Source organism: Abramis brama (genome assembly GCF_963993115.1).
Source record: "Abramis brama genome assembly, chromosome: 2".
NCBI classification, from domain to species: Eukaryota; Metazoa; Chordata; class Actinopteri; order Cypriniformes; family Leuciscidae; genus Abramis; species Abramis brama.
Window position 1 is genome coordinate 2,855,241 of NC_139964.1, and position 13,212 is coordinate 2,868,452.

The 13,212-nt window shown below is 43.0% G+C and overlaps 2 protein-coding genes across 4 annotated transcripts in view; one reads left to right on the top strand and one right to left on the bottom strand.

The window, feature by feature from the left end:
- Nucleotides 1–67: 67 nt before the first annotated feature.
- Nucleotides 68–4,229, bottom strand: LOC311070828 (uncharacterized protein). 2 transcript variants are annotated; one of them, XR_014603717.1, is made up of 2 exons: nt 2,025–2,234; nt 68–1,709 (listed from the first exon to the last, which is right to left on the bottom strand). XR_014603717.1 is itself a non-coding variant. In XM_084094904.1 (2 exons), exons 1-2 carry the CDS (start codon nt 4,186–4,188, stop codon nt 1,405–1,407), a joined length of 348 nt encoding a protein of 115 aa, XP_083951030.1. In that variant the 5' UTR covers nt 4,189–4,229; the 3' UTR covers nt 74–1,404. The 2 variants fall into 2 exon arrangements, 1 of the variants encoding a protein (XP_083951030.1); XM_084094904.1 differs by lacking the exon at nt 2,025–2,234 and adding an exon at nt 4,146–4,229 and having other exon boundaries at nt 74–1,709.
- A 1,700-nt stretch (nt 4,230–5,929) lies between these two features.
- The window catches only part of LOC311071280 (calmodulin-regulated spectrin-associated protein 3), a 17,846-nt gene continuing 10,563 nt past the window's right edge, over nt 5,930–13,212 (top strand). Inside the window, exons 1-6 of one of the 2 annotated variants that reach the window (XM_084095580.1) lie at nt 5,940–6,209; nt 10,556–10,797; nt 11,410–11,550; nt 12,341–12,418; nt 12,511–12,543; nt 12,888–12,935. In XM_084095580.1, coding sequence (XP_083951706.1) covers nt 6,083–6,209; nt 10,556–10,797; nt 11,410–11,550; nt 12,341–12,418; nt 12,511–12,543; nt 12,888–12,935 — 669 coding nt within the window. In that variant the 5' untranslated portion in view covers nt 5,940–6,082. Of the gene's footprint in view, nt 6,210–10,555; nt 10,798–11,409; nt 11,551–12,340; nt 12,419–12,510; nt 12,544–12,887; nt 12,936–13,212 lie in introns of both variants that reach the window. The other variant, XM_084095581.1, reaches the window with a different exon arrangement.

The following is a 13,212-nucleotide window of genomic DNA, read 5'->3' on the forward strand; positions in this document are numbered from 1 at the left end:
TTTTCTTAAATATATACATGCATGTGTGTGTATTTATATATACAAAATAAGTACACACACATATATTATGTAAACACAAACTTTTATTTTGAATGCGATTAATCGTTGCCCAGCACTTATTAAAACAAATATTAACAGACTAAATTAAAACAATGGCATAAAGTCTTTAGATATTTCTCACTTAAAATAAACATTGCGTCAATTTTCTCAACTTCTTTTTTATTTTTATTAAATCATGTTAGAAACATGTTAGCGATGTGCTAAAGCATATTAGAAATATGATAATCATCCTAACAACATAGTAAATCATGTTAGAGTCATAACAACATTTTAAAACATGTCAGCAATGTGTTAAATCATGCTATAAAAACATGCTAAAAATGTCTTAAATTATGCTAACAATGTGCTAATTCGTTTTTAGAAATGTTAGCAACAAATTAAAATACCTTAGCAACATTATCTCTGTTTTTTAGATAGACTGTATTACCTTCAAATTTTAAGCTTTAAAATTAAACCTGCTTTAAATTTCAAACTGAAAACCTTCAAACTCAAGCTTTTAAATCTAGATCACTTCCTGGTTCTTCTCAAAGTTTGCCTTGACGCATTCCTCGCACTATCCCTATAAATGTAGGGTTGTGCTCTTTTATTGTGGAGTCACTCAGATATGATGAAGATGAGTCAAACTCTCACAGCTCTGAACATGCATGATTATTAAACGCTGAAACACGGCGGTCCGGTTCCGCTGGAGCTCGGCTGGGTCAGGGCGGAGGACCTGATGACGTCACACTCTTAAAGAGACAGGTCAGCGCTGACCCAACACACCAGACCCGTGTGTAGCGCTCATTTCATGACCACATGATCCTCCAAACAGGACAAAACAAGGGTCTGCTCCTTTTCCACCACATTAGATAAGAAAAATGTGCTTTGGTTAATCACAATGGTGATATATTATGAAATAGTTTCTATTTCAGTGTGTAGAAGCTTTACCCACATCGTCTAACGCTCTTTTCACATAATTAAATGTTCGCTAATCCAACCTGTTACATTTCTTAATTAGGGTATTGACATTAGCATTGACTTCTACTCAGCAGAGGCTGGACAGATTCAGAGCAGAGACACTGTACCAGTGTATTAATGTAACACCGATGTTGTTTACTTGACGAACGTTGTTGGGAAAACGTTCCCGGGACAACATTCTCGGAACCTCCCTATGATCTCAGTGATATTTGCTGAATGGTGGCGTTAATGTTCTCGGATTATATTAGAAAGAGACTTTTGAAGAATGTTAAGATAAGGTTATGAGAATGTTGTATTAACATTAATGTTCTAATCACCACAATAAAAATGGACATTTTAAAGTCTTAGAAACGTTTTTAGAACATAAATGTGGGAGCAATCTTTGATTCATGGATTGAAAACGATTATGAACTGGTGGAGAATCTCTTCTGCAGCTCTGACATCATCCTGCCGTCGCCTAGCAACAGTTGCTTTGGAGACAGTGATGCTGTTCTGCTGTTGCCGAGCGGCAGCGTGGACCCCTTCTTCTTCTTCTTCTTCTTCTCCTTCTTCTTCTCCTTCTTCTTCCTCTTCTTCTTCTTCTTCTTCTGTGGAGAGATCGCCCCCTGGAGTGCCTCCCAGATCATGTCGGGTCTCGCGTCGGATCCGGATCCTGACTGACGGGTCTTTGAGGAGGATACGCCCATTCCAGCCTGACCGAGGAGAAGACACACACACACACACGCTTTTTAAAGTTGTACTCATCTGCAATACATCTCTAGGACGTTTCCTGTTAGATGATCGTGATTTTAATGGTAAAAGACCGGTTAACAATTGGTTAATAGTTGGTTGAATAACTGTGATAGATCTAACCGTACATTTTACAGTAAAATACAGTTTTTGGACGTGAAAAAGAACGAATCCTTGTATAATTTAGAGTGTATGTAAAACTGCCTTTTCTGAGATGTTTATCAGATGTTTTTACACGGCAGATGAACAGATCTTTAGCAGACGTCCTACAGACGTACCTGTGCTGTCCGTCTGAGCGCAGATTAGGAAACAGTTAAGCGTTTACTGTTTGTGTGTGAAGCGTCCCGGTGTCCGTGTGTGTCCGATTCCCCGAGTGAACAGCGAACAAAAGATCCCGAAACACCAGAGAGTCAGAGCTGATAAATCTAAACTCGCACTGATGAGTGCTCTGGATTTCAGTGTGTGTGTGTGTGTGTGTGTGTGTGTGTGTGTGTGTGTGTGTGTGTGTGTGAAACGGGTTACTCTGCATTTTCCAGCTGAACTCTCGTCACACCGCTTCTGGCGAGCTTGTGTGATTGTGAACGTTCCCTGTAAACTCCTGGGCCCGTATTCATAAAACATCTTAATGCAAAGAGCGGCTCCTAGTGACACAATTCTAAAAATCCTAGTAAAGAAAAAAGTAATTCAGAAAGCATCTTAACCCTTAATGTCCAACTGAAATCAAAATTGACCCTATTTACTTTGTTATTTCTAGTCTTGTGGTGAACAATTAATCCGTGCAAGTTAATACACAGGAAAAAATTGTTTGCCGTCGTAATCTTTAATCAAAGTCTGAAAAGTTACTTCCGGTCTGGAATGGCGTTCCTTCTCTGATGATGTAGGTTTGACGGCTTGGGTTGGGAAGCGCTTAACCACTCCCCTCAAACCGTTAGTCTGTAATGAGCGAGAGATGGAGAGGAGGAGCGCTAGAGTCAAACCCTGCCCTCTGTTCAATATTCCCTTTCACTGGGAAATACGTCACAGCACTGGAGAAAAGTCGTTTGCAACTTCCGGTTCACGCGGACTTTAAAAGAGGACTTAAGGTCAGGATTGTTAGGAGTACGAACGAGGACTTTTAAGAGGCTGAAGAGTTTCTGTAGCAGAGGAGAACATGACAGAAAGATGAAGAAGGAGAAGAAATGTGTTGCAGACAATGGATGACAGTGAGTTAATAAGACGCTATAGATCAGACAGGGATCATGTTTGTGACAGATCTTATAGCGACACGCTAACATCTCCGACACAGCGCATAAATGTTGTAGCGCCAGAAATTAAAGTAATCAATACATTAAGATATTTGGCAACTGGGAAAATGCAAGAATGCAGCAGTGCTGATCTGGGTCTGTCACAGCCTTCTGGAAGCAGATCACACACACAATTACAGCACTAGTCACATGACCTGTCATGAGCAGTCGGTCAATCCCACCTTTCCAGTAAATACGACTTGTGATTGGACTGTACATCAGCAGACAGCAAAGCATTGGCCAAGAGCAGAAGGCCCTCCCTCCAGGCTTTTTTTTAAGTTGCGAGGTTGCGAAGCTTCATTTTCGCTCAGTCTGAGTTTCAGAGTTTCAGAGCAGAGCTGCGTGACAACGCTGCCACAAATCACGTGAGTCGCAAGCTCGCAACTGTGTGGCCGTATCTCCGCAAAGTGGGTGTTGTAAACTCAGCTCTGAAAACATATACTGAGTCCCAATTCGCCTACTTATACTACGACCTAAAAGTATGTACTTTTTTTGTGAGGAAAAAGTGCATACTTTTGAGTGTGTAGCAAAAGAGTATGCACGTTCTGGGACATACTTCGATGACGTCATGCAACGTGAACTTGAACGTGGTTGCCTAGTTACGCACACCGCGACTGTTAACAAAACATTTTACATTTCATTCATTCATTCATATCCAATATAATTTTATTTACTATTCCCATCTTTTTATCTTTTTTTCCTCATCGTTTTTTCCACAATACATTTACAATGTGTTCTACCAAATTGAGGAGTGAAGCAGGACGTCGTCGTAGATTAACCAAACGCAGGTCGTTTGTGAGGCGGCTGGTTCTGACGTTCATGTGCAATCGTGTGCAATGTGTGTAACAAAAGCTACTTATTTTCTGAGTTAAAATATTTAAAGTTTATAGTATAACTATTGTTTAACATATTTTAAACTTAATTTCATCATTATGTATAATACTCAAAAATACCCCGATGAAAATGAACCATGCTTTTACTATAGTAAAAGTGTAGTAACCATGTGTCTTTTAGTTGGACTGATAAAGTTAACATTTGTACAGCCACAGTATTACAACAAATAAGTCAGTGTGGTTAAATATAGCTTTAATTAGGGTTAAACATTTGAATTCTTACACTTAAAAACTGAGGGCGCATCTCCGCTGCTGCGTCCTGTCATGTTGTTTACATCACCACCACCATCACCACAAAGCTCCTCCCTCCCGCACGCAATGGGTTGTGGGCAATATTAGCCGTTAGAGTGTGCATTGATCTGCACTTCGAATTCTAACCGGAGATAGTAGACCATCCGGGTATCTTGGGAATACTCATTTCAACATACTACGATTTGGGACGTACTAATTCTAGTTTCGCATACTATTTAGGACGGATAGTATGCGAATTGGGACTCAGCAATTGTCTGCAATAGGAGTGCAAATGTAATGTAGTAAGTTTCGCCCTTTCGAACCTCAGTTTTCAGAGTTTCAAAACTTGTTTCACCTATTCGCACACCAGTTTTCAGATCACCATTTACAAGGTTTCAAATCTGGAAAACAAACTGTCTCTGAAAAAATTATTGCACGACACCGTAAAAAAAGAGTGTTGCACTTCTGAAGAAGGAAAACTCAAAAACAAAATTATGTTTGCAGAGATTTTTTTTTTTTTTTTTTTTTTACCACTTTGCAAGCCTGCAAAATCTGTTTTCAGAGTTTCAAAACTTTTTTTCACACATTCGCACACCAGTTTTCAGATCACCATTTACAAGGTTTCAAACCTGGAAAACAAACTAATACAGTGGGAGAACACTGACAAATTTGAAACTCTGAAAAATTGTTTGCGCAACACTGTAAAAAAAATGTTGCAGTTCTGAAGAAGGAAATCTCAAAAACAACATAATGTTTGCAGAGATATATATATATTTTTTTTCATTTTGCAAGCTTGCAAATCTTATTTTTCGATCTTGCAAAACTTTTTTTTTTGTAAGATTTTGAGTTTTCGAACACTTAGTTTCAACCTTTCAGAACTTTATTTTCAGTTTTGAATCATGGCAGGATATTAATCCCATACGCTCAGAGTTGCTCTCAGATCGGTCCCGAATCGCTCTTAAGATAAGACTCCTGCGTACAAGTTATTAAGCTAAACTAGGAGTTTTCTGAGAGGATTCTTAGACGAGCCCTGATCTATCTGAGCTCTTACACGAGCTGTTGATGTTCAGCGCCCTCTGCTGGATGAGTGTGTGAGTGCAGGTTCCCTAGCGAGTGTGTAATGTATGCAGTCAGTGTTTCACTGTTCTGTTCAGCTGAAGCGAGTGTGTGTGTGTGCTTTCTTTCTTTCTTTCTTTCTTTCTTTCTTTCTTTCTTTCTTTCTTTCTTTCTTTCTTTCTTTCTTTCTCTCTCTCTCTCTCTCCCCCTTCCTTTCTTCCTTCCTTCCTTCCTCTCTCTCTCTCTCTCTCTCTGTCTCTTTCTTTCTTTCTTTCTTTCTTTCTTTCTTTCTTTCTTTCTTTCTTTCTTCCTTCCTTCCTCTCTCTCTCTCTCTCTCTCTCTCTCTCTCTCTTTCTTTCTTTCTTCCTTCCTTCCTCTCTTTCTTTCTTTGTTTATTTCTTTCTTCATTTCTTCGTTCCTTTCTTTCTTTCTTTCTTTCTTTCTTTCTTTCTTTCTTTCTTTCTTTCTTTCTTTCTTCCTTCCTTCCTCTCTCTCTCTCTATCTCTCTCTTTCTTTCTTTCTTTCTTTCTTTCTTCCTTCCTCTCTTTCTTTCTTTGTTTATTTCTTTCTTCATTTCTTCGTTCCTTTCTTTCTTTCTTTCTTTCTTTCTTTCTTTCTTTCTTTCTTTCTTTCTTCCTTTCTCTCTGTTCTTCTGTTGCTCCGCCCCCCTCGCGTGTGATTGGCCGCGGCGGGTTTGATTGACAGCTGCAGCAGGACACCTGACGCGCGCGGGGCACGGGGATGATGGGCGGCTCCGGGATGCGGTTCTCTTGGTGACACGGACATTAGACGGAAGAATGACACTGTAAGACTCGCGTTTTCGCTCGTTATTCGATCTCATCTCCGGTAACGCGTCCTCGCGCCGCGTCGCGCATGATGGACGCGTCCGCGGTAAAGAAGAGCGCGCCGGTGCCGGACCTCTGCCCACTGGACCGGTACGACCCCACCCGAGCCAAGACCCGGGCCAGTGTGAGCTGGATCCTGAGCCGGAGCCCTGAAGGTAAACCTCAGCGTGTGTGTGTGTGTGTGTCCGCAGCATCAGCACCATCATTCAGCATCCGCGCGCGCGCGCTCCCACAGCTGGTTTAACAGAGGCAGAGGGCCTGTGTCTGTGTGTGTGTGTGTGTGTGTGGTGAGGGCGTCACCGCGGCTCTACGCGTGATTCAGCGGTTGATCATATTTAACTGTGATAAAGCAGAAGCTCTAACACACTTCAATATCTCACAATCGCCACAAACACCAAATATTAACACACACACACGGACACACGTAAATGTCTTTGTTTTTGCACGTGCACGCGCGCTCGTAACAGGAGTTTTAGAGCGTCATTGTCTGGAGCGGCCGGTGCGTTTCGCGTGTCCAAAGACATTTTCTGCAATGCATTCATAGTTCAAGAATGTCATTCAAGTGTGTTAAAACTAATACAGCCTATGTGTAATGTAGGTCACTCTGAAATACTCTAAACTGGTCAATCGCAGCATTCAGTCTTGAGTCGCTGCACACTCCCTGTCTTCTGTCAGTGTAAAATAATTTTTCTCAAATCAGTATTTATGTCCATATCTTTATGTGGTATGTGCATTCAGTCTGACATTATCCCAGTTAACCCCTTCAGGATGACACTGATCAACATCAGGGGCATTAGTGGTAATGACCCAGAACTCTGTCCAGTCAACACTGACACCAGTAAACTCTGACACCAGTCAACACTGACACCAGTAAACACTGACACCAGTCAACACTGACACCAGTCAACACTGACACCAGTCAACTCTGACACCAGTCAACACTGACACCGGTCAACTCTGACACCGGTCAACACTGACACCGGTCAACACTGACACCGGTCAACACTGACACCGGTCAACACTGACACCGGTCAACACTGACACCGGTAAACACTGACACCAGTCAACACTGACACCAGTCAACACTGACACCAGTCAACACTGACACCAGTCAACACTGACACCAGTCAACACTGACACCAGTCAACACTGACACCAGTAAACACTGACACCAGTAAACACTGACACCGGTCAACACTGACACCGGTCAACACTGACACCGGTCAACTCTGACACCGGTCAACACTGACACCGGTCAACACTGACACCAGTCAACACTGACACCAGTAAACACTGACACCAGTAAACACTGACACCGGTCAACACTGACACCGGTCAACACTGACACCGGTCAACTCTGACACCGGTCAACACTGACACCAGTCAACTCTGACACCGGTCAACACTGACACCGGTCAACACTGACACCAGTAAACACTGACACCAGTAAACACTGACACCGGTCAACTCTGACACCGGTCAACACTGACACCGGTCAACACTGACACCGGTCAACACTGACACCGGTCAACACTGACACCGGTCAACACTGACACCGGTAAACACTGACACCGGTAAACACTGACACCAGTCAACACTGACACCAGTCAACTCTGACACCAGTCAACTCTGACACCAGTCAACACTGACACCAGTCAACTCTGACACCAGTCAACACTGACACCAGTCAACTCTGACACCAGTCAACACTGACACCAGTCAACACTGACACCGGTCAACTCTGACACCAGTCAACACTGACACCAGTCAACACTGACACCAGTCAACACTGACACCAGTCAACACTGACACCAGTCAACACTGACACCAGTAAACACTGACACCAGTAAACACTGACACCAGTCAACTCTGACACCAGTCAACACTGACACCAGTCAACTCTGACACCAGTCAACACTGACACCAGTAAACACTGACACCAGTCAACACTGACACCAGTAAACACTGGGACCAGTAAACACTGACACCAGTAAACACTGGGACCAGTCAACACTGACACCAGTCAACACTGACACCAGTAAACACTGACACTAGTAAACACTGGGACCAGTCAACACTGACACCAGTCAACACTGACACCAGTAAACACTGACACCAGTCAACACTGACACCAGTCAACACTGACACCAGTCAACACTGACACCAGTCAACACTGACACCAGTAAACACTGACACCAGTCAACACTGAGACCAGTAAACACTGACACCAGTCAACACTGACACCAGTAAACACTGGGACCAGTAAACACTGACACCAGTCAACACTGGGACCAGTAAAGCTCTGACTGAAGCGGACTCAGATGTGGGTCAGGAGAAGTGAAGCTCTAGTGATGTTAGTATATAGACCACTGAACACCCAGATCCGGCCTACATCTGGCCCACATCTGGCACACGTGGAAAGATGATCTGGCCCACATGCGGCGTGGAATGACGGCACTTGTGTGGCCCACTCCTGTTTGCCAGATCTGGGCCACAAGCAGGCCATAGCAATGCCACATGTCAGCCAAGAGCAAAGAAATAAACCAGAACTGGACCTTATCTGAGCCACAAAGTCTGTGTATATGAAATATGGAGTCATCTCAGCCTTAATAAGCCTGTTAACAAGCAGAATCACTGAAAGAAAGAAGAGAACAGAAAAAGAGACGAGCAGAAACACAAGAACTACAACTGACTTCAGACACAGCCTCAGATGAAATCAACTGAAGAGAAAAGAAGACATTAAATCTGTGAAGATCTCAGCAGAGGAGGATTAAACAACTCCACAAACAGCATTACCAGCTTCACTTATTACTAACCAGACTGACTTTATTTCTGTCAGACGGCTACACAAGTTTTTATTGAGAATTAACAGAGATTTAACTCTGGTTCATTTGAAGTCACCATAACAGTGAATAGTGTTTCCATTAGTTGGGCTCTTAACTCTTATTATATCTTTTGTCTTTTTTGGCCGCTGTGACAGTGTGTGTGTGTGTGTGTGTGTGTGTGTGTGTGTGTGTGTGTGTGTGTGTCGAACACAGTTACAGCAGCAAAGAAAGCTAAAGTGAAATGAGATCAGGTGATGATGGTTTCCTGTTGATGGTTTTATAATCATCATGAAATAGACTGATGCACTGAGGTAATTTGAATCTGACAGTTGTGTTGTTCCATTAATATATTCTCATCACAAACCCTGTGTTACTGCAGCGTGAGGTCCAGCAATATTATAACAATCAGTCAGAAGATTTTAACAAACATGAGCACGAAAAGTTAGTCTACGATAACACACACAGATATGAATCTCAACAATGGTGACAATCAAATGTTTTTAGATAAACAGATTAATTCAGAACATCACTGAAAAGCTACTAAATGTCACAACAAAAACAACAGGAAAAAATAAAAAGCACATATTTAGAATTAAACAAAACCATCAACCATCATCACCTGATCTCATTTCACTTTAGCTTTCTTTGCTGCTGTAACTGTGTTCGACACACACACACACACACACACACACTGTCACAGCGGCCAAAAAAGACAAAAGATATAATAAGAGTTAAGAGCCCAACTAATGGAAACACTATTCACTGTTATGGTGTACAGTTATTTAATATGCACAGATTTTGCCAGATGTGGGCCGGATCTGGGCCGAAACAATGTGGCTATGTGGGAGTGTGTGTGTGTGTGTGTGTGTGCGCGTCCTTGTCTAAGATCATTTTTTAGCTCAGACTCAGGATGTGGGTCAGTGTGTGTGTGTGTGTGTGTGTGCGTGTGCGTGTGTGTGTGTGTGTGCGTGTGTGTGTGTGTGTGCGTCCTTGTCTCAGATCATTTGTGAGCTCAGATTCAGGATGTGGGTCAGTGTGTGTGTGTATCAGTGTGTGTGTGTGTGCGTGTGCGTGTGTGTGTGTGTGTGCGTCCTTGTCTCAGATCATTTGTGAGCTCAGACTCAGGATGTGGGTCAGTGTGTGTGTATCAGTGTTTGTGTATCAGTGTGTGTGTATCAGTGTGTGTGTGTATCAGTGTGTGTGTGTGTGTGTGTGTGTGTCAGTGTGTGTGTATCAGTGTGTGTTTGTGTGTGTGTGTGTGTGTGTCAGTGTGTGTGTGTGTGCGTGCATCCTTGTCTCAGATAATTTGTGAGCTCAGACTCAGGATGTGTAGCAGTGTGTGTGTTTCAGTGTGTGTTTGTGTGTGTGTGTCAGTGTGTGTGTATCAGTGCGTGTGTCAGTGTGTTTGTGTAGCAGTGTATGTATCAGTGTGTGTGTAGCGGGGTTTGCGTGAGAGAAACTCTGGTCATGAACTCTGTCTCCCTCTGATGGCTCGTATCACACACACACACACACACACACACAGATATGTCTCATCAAAGAACCCACAAATTATAGGAGAAGTCATCATCGGATGACGATGGACTACCCAGAAGAAGAAGAAGTGTGTGTGTGATCTCAGAATAAACCCCTTCAGGTGTGTGTGTGTGTGTGTGTGTGTGTGTGTGTGTGTGTAGAGAGTGTTCCCGCTGGGCTCGGTCAGGACGGAGGAGTGTGTCCCGCTGTAGAGCGCCTCCTGCTGTCCGCTGGTCTGTACTGCAGTGTGTTCTCCTCATCCGCTCTGGCCGGTGTCACAGCGCCCCCTACAGGCCACGACTCTCTCCTGCAGCTGCTCGACCGCTACGCCCTGATCCCGCTACACACACACCGGCAGGAGCCGGTCACCGCTGCACAGCTGAGCCACACACCCATCGACATGGTGAGTGAAACACACACTAGCTGTGTCCGTCACCGCTCACTCGTTCACTCGCTCACTGATTGTCGCTGCTTTACCCTCTGGTGCTCTTCGCGTGTCGGTCAAAAATTACAGATTTTTCTTTTTTTTTTTTTATGAAATGAATGTACCATATTTTAGTCCGATAATGTTTTTCATTTCATATTTTGTATTTTTAAGGGCTTTTTATGGTACTAAATTATATTTTTGCTCTATTTATAATACATTTATTCACTTTTTGAGCATAGACCTGAAAATGTAATTTTCATCGTAAACTGCCGTAAATCTTGACTGAAGTTTGACCTCTTTTCAGAGACGACGTTTGGCAGATTATTGCTGACAGTTTTAAAAAGTGAACGTAAAAACAGTTACAGAATTTTACGTTTATTGTTATGAAAAATGTTCACAAATACTATTTTAAATTTTTATATGAAATATATATTTTCAAAAACATGTTTTACTCTAAAACTGTGAGAAAAGCAAAGCCATAAATCTAAACAAGTTGTTCGACATGGTGAGGGAACGACACCCTGACTCACTGCGAGCATGTGATTCGATTGGCTGACGGATGTGTGTCTGTTCTCTGATTGGTTGCAGGGGGCCCATCTGGCCGTGATTGATGCGCTGATGTCACTGAGCGCTATGGAAACAGTGGGTCGGGTCAAGATGACGAAGGACACGGATCAGTTCGGGGCCGGCAAGAGCTGGGAGAACGCTCTGCTCTTCTGGATCAACAAGGTTCCTAAAGCCACAAACACACCGCAGAGTCAGAAGTGGAGTGAAACCGGATTCAACTGCAGTGTGAACGCAACTAATTTTATAGAACAGAAGGATAAAGGCTTGACAAAACTTGACAAAAACTTATAAAGAAACTTATAAAGCATAAACTGCTCTTCTGGATCAACAAGGTTCCTCCTCCTAGAACCCTAAAGCCTGATCTAGAGTCAGAAGTGGAGTGAAACCGGATTCAACTGCAGTGTGAATGCGGCTAATAGGATCTGAACAGATTTATTTTATAGAACAGAAGGATAAAGGCTTGGCTAAACTTGACAAAAACATAAAAAAACGTATAAAGCATAAACTGGACGTATTGCAGGGAAACGACACACATAAAACAACAGACAATAGCTGTGTTTCCATCCACCTGTTTTTATGTGAATTTAGGGATATTGTGTAAAAATATGCCGGATGGAAATGCCAAGATGTGCATAAATTCTAAAAATGTGCATAAAAAACATATTATTGAGGTGGATATTTTTTAAATCCGATAAGACATGCCTAATCTATGATGGAAATACATTTTCTGAATAAATCCGTCAAACCTCATGTGACTTTCCCTCATCAGAGGCTGTGATTGGATAACTGGCCTAACCAGCGGACCAATGGGATCGCAGCAAAACAAACACAGCTATATGTACAAACGTACTGCATGTACAACTTTCTGAAAGCAGCTTAATCAAATCAAGCTACACTCTAGATGTTGCAGTGAGTGTCAGAAACACATTAAACTGCTTGATTTCTTGTGCAGGTCAATCAGAAGCTGCGGGAAAACGCTGATGTTGAAGAGAATCCAAAATCAAACCCCTGTACTGACCTGCAGCCTGCTGTGAGGGAACACACACACACACACTCTCACACACACACACATACACACACACCCAGTCTGTGTTACTGACGCTTGTCTCTCTCTCTCTGCAGTGTCCACAGCGCTGGTACTGGAAACTGGTTCCAGTGAGTATTACAGCTCTGATGAATCGCTGTCAGTCTCATCATGGATAATAAATCAGAGTGTGTGAGTGTGTGTGTGTGTGTGTGTGTATGTGTGTGTATGTGCTGACAAACCCCACAGAAGTGCCTGACTCTGACTGACTGATGTGAACAGTAGCGTTCAGAACTCAATTGATTGACATGTGTGCTTATATAGGTCCAGCCAATAGGAGTCAGGGGGTGGGGGTCTAGCTTTGACCCCACCCCCTTTTACTTCTGTTTGTCATGTGACTGTGTGTGACTCTGGTTGCCGTAGCGACGACCCCTGGGCATTGACCCGTGTGCTCTCTCTGCCATAACGCACCCAGCATGCCATCGCATTTTGTTTGAAGGAGTCGGGGAATAAACCTCCTGTGGTAACGTATCCGCCCGCCTCCTGTCTCCATCACACACACACACACACACACATCTGCATGACTTCATCACTGTCCCGTCTCAGATCTCTACAGGAAACACACGCTTTTTGTAGTTTCACTCTTTGCTTTTGCTCATAATTGAGTTTTTCTTCCAGTTTTAGTTTGTCGGCTGGACTCTGGATGCGCTTTAACACACTTATATTCACACACTCACATCAGTGTGTCGTTCTCCCTCTTCACCCGTGAGCCTGTGTGTGTGTGTGTGGGTGAATCTCAT

Excerpts from the sequence above, each read along its gene's own strand:
- LOC311070828 (XM_084094904.1), bottom strand. The coding sequence starts at position 4,188 with ATGACAGGACGCAGCAGCGGAGATGCGCCCTCAGTTTTTAAGT. Across the intron at positions 1,710-4,145 it reads TGCGCCCTCAGTTTTTAAGT|GCTGGAATGGGCGTATCCTC; the intron begins GTAAGAATTCAA and ends CTCCTCGGTCAG.